Genomic DNA, 7,500 nt, shown 5'->3' with positions numbered 1-7,500 from the left:
TTTGTCCACACTGCTCTGAATGCCAATAAAACTCTTTGGAACTGAACTGAATTGAATTAAATTGAACTGCCCAGCCACACAGCAGCTTTGAGGCGCTCGACTTACCGATGACCGCCTTGCGTCTCTCCACCACCGGCTCTGCCACCCAGTGGCGCAGGACCCACTGGAGCCAGGTGCTCACCACCCCGATACCACCCTTCCCCGACGGGTCCTGTGGCGGGTCCACGCTCAAAGACAGCAGCGCTATGTCTGTCTCCACCTCACGTGGGTCTGGATGCAGGGAGGGAGAGGATGGTATGGGCAGATGGAGACAGTTAAAGGATCACGAAACGACAAGCGAGACTGGGATTCCCACCGAGGAGGTAGAAACGGACGGCATCCAGAGCTCTGTGGGATTACTGTTACCTCCTAGCATGGCTGAAGGGTGGTGGGTAGAGTGGGGAGCTTGGGAGTGTGGATTTGGTATGGGGGGGTGGGGGTGGTTAAGCGTTTGTTCAGCACTTAATGTCCTGAAAATGTGTCTGAGATTAGTTCTCCCCCTCAGGCCAAATCGTACTGCAACAAGAAATGGATTATAAAGTCGCTCAGTTGAACCATTGCATAAAGTACTTTTTCTGAAGAGCCTGATAGTGGTTAAGATTTCTTTTTATTTTTTTTTAAACTTTATTTCTATTTCATCTTGCTCTTTTGGTTCCCCTTTGTCTCTTTTGAGTTTCACTTAGCACATCCATGATAAAATAAAAGCACACTCTCACCTATCTCCATCTCCACAGATAGCAAGGCCACGTCGTCTTCGTCTGAAAGAGGGCTCTGACTCACCGTGGACATGCTGGAGATGACATTCCTCCTGGTGGAGAAAGACAGCAGCCTTGAATGGCCTGCTCAAAACAACCAAACAACCTCTACCTACAGGGTGACTTCTCTTTATCTTCCAAACCAGTCTGGCTTAGCTGTTTTATAGCTGATTAATCAGTTGTCTGACTCAATTTGCGGATGATAACAATATGGAGAGCCCACAGAAGTGTCGCATTGACCAAAATAGAGTTATGGATAACCGTTCCCTTTTATTTCAATGGACACTGCTACGTTAGCTACTTCAGCCCATGACTTACTAAAATGACCACATCTTGACTTCATGATACCCAGTTTTGAGAAGAAAACTATGAAAAGCCAACTCTCTCAGCTGCAGCCAGTACCAATATCCCTGCTCTAATTTATGCATTGTTGAAATCAGCCTATGGGAGACTAACCTCTTAGCATGGAAAATGTGATACTAATGACTGTGCTTGATTCTTTCAAGCCTGACCCTCCCCTGAGCAGGCCATACCATTTCCGACAGGCATTTCCCTGGGCAGCCCAGCACTGGCTCCATATGCAGAGGGCAGCGGGCATCATCAAGGACACCCACACCCAGCAGCAACTCACGATGAGGGCCATGAACAAGCCAAAGTCGTGGACCGCCGGGATCTGCACCAAAAAGAAAGGTCAAAACCAGACGCCTTAAGAGATTTTGGTTACTGTATTAAAGCATTTAGTGCTTAGCACTTAGCACAGCTAAGTTTTGACATATGCTAAAGAGGAGGCATCATGAATAAACATGCCATTTGGCAGTGCTCCATGCTGCAATGTCTTCCCTCACAGCATATAAATAAGAGCATAAAAGTTTGAGAGAAGTGTCACTTGCAGTTTGGGGCTGTTTTACAATAATATCATTATGCATTAGCACATCATTGTGCTCCACTAACCAAAAATATATTGCCACTGCCGAGATGAGGTTGCATTTGAGTGAACAGGTAGCACCCTCTATGATGATTTAGGAATGCCAATGAGGACAAGCGCAGCACAGTCTGCAATAATGTAATGTATGTAGCAAGCCATGCCAGAGTGATCAGTCTTATATAATGGGAAGAGAAGTCTTTTATATTAGGAGTTCTCTTGTTTACCACCAGATTGCAAAGGCTTTATTTAGAAGCCCTTGCTTGTTCTTCTTGGATCCTGAGACATTGAAAGCTGCTAAGCAGACAGCTCAGAGGGTTTCAATAAAAAGGGGGGTTGAAATATCACGCTTCATTTCAGAGTTCAAGAAAACCATATATATAAGGATTACCATCTACATTGATTATATTTTCCTTGCTATAAATAATATGTCTGTCTGTTTGTCCATCCCTCCATTCATACACCCATCTACTGTATGTATCTTTCTATCTATCTATCTATCTATCTATCTATCTATAATGTTGTGTGATTTTAAATGAGGTGGTAGGGCCTGGTAAATGCCAGTGTGTGGGGAGCCTAGTCACCTGGGAGAAGGTGTTAGCGGCGTAGGCGGCCGCCGTGGTGAAGGAGGTGAGGAAGGTGGCGCGGCCGGCAGTCTTCACTGTGTAGACCACTCGCTGCTCGGGCTGCCGCAGGTGCACTGCCTGCCGGAAGGTGCTAATGAACACAAACACATCATCCACTCCTGCACTCACACACAGACACACAGACACACAGACACACAGACACACACACACACACAGAGAACATGAATTAATTCAAATGAATAGCAGATGATCCTTTCACCCACAGCGACTTACAGTAGCCTACAGTTATATATGACCAGTGCATGTGTAGGTACTGAACCTATGTCCTACCTATGGCCTCCTTAACATATTAAGGTAATGGAGAATGTGCGAAAAGATTGAAGCAGGCAGGAGGAAAGCAAGCACGTAGGCCAGAATAACAAATAAATGATTTGGTCTAAATGTAACACACCTGTATAGGGAGCTGCAGAGTTGGCTGAACATCAATCGATAAATAAAAAAAACTCAGCATGAGTATGGCTGATGGACAAGATGAGAGTGTCATACTGCAGTGGGAACAAAACTTGAGATCTGACAAACACTGCTGAAGAGCCTCATTTCCAATTTTCATGAGAGAACACTCATAGCTTAAAGCTACTTTGTGAGGAGCACACACACAAACATACACAAACACACAAACACGCGCACGCACACACACACACACACACACACACACACACACACACACACACACACACACACACACACATAGTGTTAATTTGTGAGGTTTCCTCCAAGCTCTTGGGTTATTGATTATACATTAAATTAATTAAATCCCAGCTCAACCCTCTCGAATGAAGAAAAATGGTTTGGGGAAGTGGCTGATAAGACTCACCAATCCCAATGATAACGAATGCTGCCACTCCATTAAGGATCCCCAGATATCGCACCCCAAACACCACATGGTAAAGGAACAGTGCCATCAGGCAGCTTAGACCAATGCTGGCCAGGCCAAAGAATGTCAGAAACACTACAAGAGACACATAAGACACAAACACAAGAGAGAGAGAGAGAGAGAGAGAGAGAGAGAGATTACAGTTAATGTTGCCATGTTGCAGAGTAAGGTTTTTGATCTATAATAAAAACCTTCTCAAATATTATCTTGTAATATTTTACTCTATAAAATATTATGATGTCCGTGTGTTTTAATAAATGGGTATATCGAGACAAATTTAAATGCTGCTGAGAGTTATGTAGGACGACTCCCGCGCAATGTCTGATTCGTAGTCTAGCTGTGCTCCGCGTGCGCTGCCAGCAGCGCGAGGGCAATATCAGAGTCAGCAGAGGAAGAGATGAAAGCGCAGGTTGGGCAATCAAGTTGGAGATATTGGATTTTGGTTGAGCGGAATTTCTGTCGAGTGCCCCCGGTCAATAATGGTCTTTAAATTGCGCTCCGTCTGAATGAGATACATGAAATGTTGATTGCAGTCCTGTGACTAAAAACGCTGGCGAACGGGCCTCTACCGGAGATAGAGCCAAGAGCGTTTGTCAGCACTGAGTTTCATCAGCGTAATTATCTTGCGCTTAAACATCTTGAGTTTAAATTATGACCGAGGCAGTTATTGATTACATCATCTATTTTAATAAGGGAGTGTTCTGGCTGGTAGCCCAGCAAGAGGTACCTGAGAAGGACGTGAGGATGTACACTAAGATGGAGATGCAGGCTCCGCTGAAGACGGCAAGTAGCATGTCACTGTGAAAGGTACGCCGGACTTCGTCGTCAAACAACTCGGTTCCTCCATACAGAACCTTCACCTGGCTGAGATGGACAGATAATGAGGAAAGAAGGAAGACAGTGGAAAAATGTAAAGGGCAACAAGAAACAAAAGCATGATGAAGAGGATGCAAAGAAAGATAGACAGACAGAAAGAAAGCCGGGAGATTGAAAGGGCAACAAAGATAGAACAAAATAATGAGGACAGAAGGAATGGAATAAAGTAAAGGGAAAAGATTGACAGGGCAATATTTAGTGAAAGGACAGACAAGGGCAAAGCGATGCAGAGCGAAGTTTAGACGCAGAAACAGACTCAAAAGGAACGACCAAGGAGACAGCAGAGGATGTGTCCACTTCAGTAGCATTAGATAGGATTATCTTAATGAGATTGGAAACCCTGCTGAACTCATTTTAAAGGAATAATTATTTGACCAATATGCAAACCTAATTTAATATCAGAATGGTCATTTTCTTTATCGCCACATATCTGATACTCTAATGTCATCCAGGACACCCAATTATTTTTATGAAGCTTGAAACTTGATCATGGCGGCCCATTTCCACAAACCTAATGACTTACACACTTTTCCATGAATTTCGATGAGACAACTCTTCTAGAGAAGCCCTGAACATGTGGGCTGAGGATATAAAACTAGAAAATGTATTTTAAAAATACATTTTCCACATCCATATGTAGCCTATAAATGGGCAGACATTTAACTGTTTATATTTTTTCACATTAATGTATCAAAAGACAGGTGTCCAGCAAGATAATATTAATTGCATAACCTGTTGTCCCTTGGGTTCTATGTTACTAACTGGCACCAAGACAGAATTTGAGATAAAGACAGTGCAGTGTTTTCAGCAACAGCACGGCATCATTTCAGATTCAGAATCAGAATCAGCTTTATTGGCCAGGTTTGCGTAAACAAACAAGGAATTTGACTCCGGTGAATCTGTGAATTTGCACTCGCATAAACTGTGAATCTGTGAATTTGCACTCGCATAAACTAGTCCTGTGCTTAGAACATCTGCTCATTCAATAGTGCAATGTATGCATATGGTAGTTATTCACAACTGTACTATGTAATGAACAAGTGAATGTTCTGGCCACAGCAGGGTAGGATTAGCCTGGCCCTGCCTACCTAGATCTTCTTTCAGGGGGATCTAGTCTGGAACACCATAGTTCATAACCATTTCCCTCAGAGAAGGAAAATGTCAGGCCAATCAGCGACGAGAGGGGAAGACGATACCGAAACTTATTGTGATAACAGAAGCAGCAACACCTGCAAACGTCCATAAAAATGCAGTTGGGTAAATGCAAGATTTTATTTACAGCAAAGGTAGACCCACATAAATTGTTTTCTGACTGTTGATGCTGTTTATTGTCAGTTTGTAATGTTAAGGCGAAGAAGGAAGTAACGTTAGGAATCAATGTGATTGGTAAGGCTGGACCAATGATTTCAAATCATTTCCCAATGGAGAGTCACCAGACTCTATTCACTTTGTGAATGAGTCTGGATATTTCCAGGCTAGGGTAGGATATCTTGTTTCCCGAAAATGCAGAGTACTATTTAAAACAGAGAGAGAGAGCGAGAGAGCTAAAGCTGTTTAACCTGGTGGATTGTCGGGCCAGGATGTCGGCGTACTGCACCACAAAGTCCCTGAAGCGGCGCCTCTGCTCCTGCGACCTGTCCTGCAGGGAGTAGAATGAGGGCAGGGGGGCGCCGAAGTGGATCTCACTGCGGAGCAGAGAGGAGCAGAGGTTGTCGGGGGTCAAGTTCTCATCCACGTACCAGTAGAACTGAGGATGAGTGATTGCTAGACTCAAGGCACCTGGAGAAAAGAGTAAAACAGGAGGAGATGAGAGAATTCACGACCTGCGTCTATATTTGGACTTCCTCCCCTCCTCTGCTCAGTTCTTTTTAATCACAGCCACAGTCAGATCATTTGGCAAGTCTCAAAATAGACTCTTGTAATCAAGCTAAACATTTTCATTTATTTATGAATCTTAAATCTCTGCAGCCCAAACGAGGGTGTGCACATGGGTTTACGTAACTAATAATTATACGCTCAAACATGCATTGGATTAGCTTTGATTCGGGAATGAGAAATTTAATTGGCAATTCCCCCAGATCTGTGGACACTTCCTTATCCTGGCTCGATCTATAACTACTATTCATTTCCTTTTCCCTCGTCTACAGTCAGTTTTGATGGTATTATATGCAAGTGAAGGCTGGAGAAAACATTGGCATCTGAGCCAAGAGATTCCTTAAGTACACATGGTATGCGGAGCTGTCAGAGACAACTAAATAATTGCCCCAAAGTAGTCACTGAGCTCAAACAGAATCAATCAGAGACATAAATGTACACCCTGCCAAGCTACCATTTGGAGTTGTTTTCTGGAGATGTAACCTTGTGATCGAGTTGTGGTTCTCAGTCCTGCTCCAACTCTCCCCCTGTGTGCAGTGTTCTCCATCTATGTCTTCTCAGCATACCTGATTCATGCCATCATTTATACTCTTGACTACCTGAACAGCTGTCTTAGCTAATAAAAAGGATTATTTTACTTGACTTCAAATCAAGTGCATTTTGGAACATGGGTTCTAAAAGCAGGAGCAGGGATGACCAGAGGTGGAGAACTCCACTTCAGGCTCCGGCTTCAGAAAGTAAGAGTCCTACCAGATAGGCTATTTATTCCAATCATTCACAAAACCAGCTGATTTTAGTCAGTGTATCTCTTCAGCCAGGTAGATTGGAATTAGTGAAATCACCTGTTATGTGTACAGGCAGAACCTATACATGGTATAATCAATAAGACTTGTTGTCTGAAGCTGGAATTTTCAACCTGTGGGAACGTCAATTCCCGCTGATAGACGACCCTCACTTGCGCTGGCATGGACTCACCGTGGATGTCTGCCAGGTCGGGGCCCATGCCGTCGAAGTAGATCTTGCCGGCGCGCTCGCTGGGGAAGAGGTAGGAGAGGAGCGAGCTGGGCGGGGAGCAGTGGGACGGCCCCAGGGGCAGGTCCCGCAGCTCCATGGGCTTCCAGCAGAACTGCTGGAACAGCGGGTGCTCCATGAGCAGGCGCTCCACACGGTGGATGGTGCGCAGGCGCTCCGGCGTGAAGATGTTGCGGCTACCGTCACCCTGTGCCACGAACACCAGCTCCACCCGCCACAGAGCCTGGCTCTGCAAATAGGAGTAGGTCATACCTGCTGACCTGGCCTTCCTGACCCTGGTCTCCCCTCCTCCCTCTCTCTCCCCGTCACCCTCTTCACAAACCAAGGAGCCGGGACCGTGGGATCCTCCGAGGCTGGTTTTGTTGTCGTGCGATGGTTGGTCCTCCAGGTCTCCAGCAGTCTTTCCTCCAGCATCCTCCCCCGGCGTCTTTTTGACGTCTTCGTCAGTTCGCGTGACGTTTGCCGTGGTCTCCTCGTTGC

At 45.1% G+C, this 7,500-nt stretch overlaps 1 protein-coding gene across 2 annotated transcripts in view; it reads right to left on the bottom strand.

Annotated features, from left to right (window-relative positions):
* disp3 (dispatched RND transporter family member 3) overlaps nt 1-7,500 on the bottom strand; it is a 25,314-nt gene that overhangs the window by 10,943 nt on the left and 6,871 nt on the right. For both annotated transcript variants that reach the window (XM_048243762.1, XM_048243763.1), the window contains exons 2-9: nt 6,964-7,500; nt 5,673-5,892; nt 3,965-4,101; nt 3,178-3,312; nt 2,301-2,461; nt 1,328-1,467; nt 756-847; nt 106-270 (exon numbers count right to left, since the gene is read on the bottom strand). The exon at nt 6,964-7,500 is cut by the window's right edge and continues 533 nt beyond it. In XM_048243762.1, the coding sequence (XP_048099719.1) occupies nt 106-270; nt 756-847; nt 1,328-1,467; nt 2,301-2,461; nt 3,178-3,312; nt 3,965-4,101; nt 5,673-5,892; nt 6,964-7,500 (1,587 nt within the window). The remainder of the gene's footprint in view (nt 1-105; nt 271-755; nt 848-1,327; nt 1,468-2,300; nt 2,462-3,177; nt 3,313-3,964; nt 4,102-5,672; nt 5,893-6,963) is intronic.

Source organism: Alosa alosa, chromosome 5 (genome assembly GCF_017589495.1).
Source record: "Alosa alosa isolate M-15738 ecotype Scorff River chromosome 5, AALO_Geno_1.1, whole genome shotgun sequence".
Lineage (NCBI taxonomy): Eukaryota > Metazoa > Chordata > Actinopteri > Clupeiformes > Clupeidae > Alosa > Alosa alosa.
The sequence above is the reverse complement of the archived record's forward strand: the minus strand, read 5'-3'. Positions and strand labels throughout refer to the sequence as shown.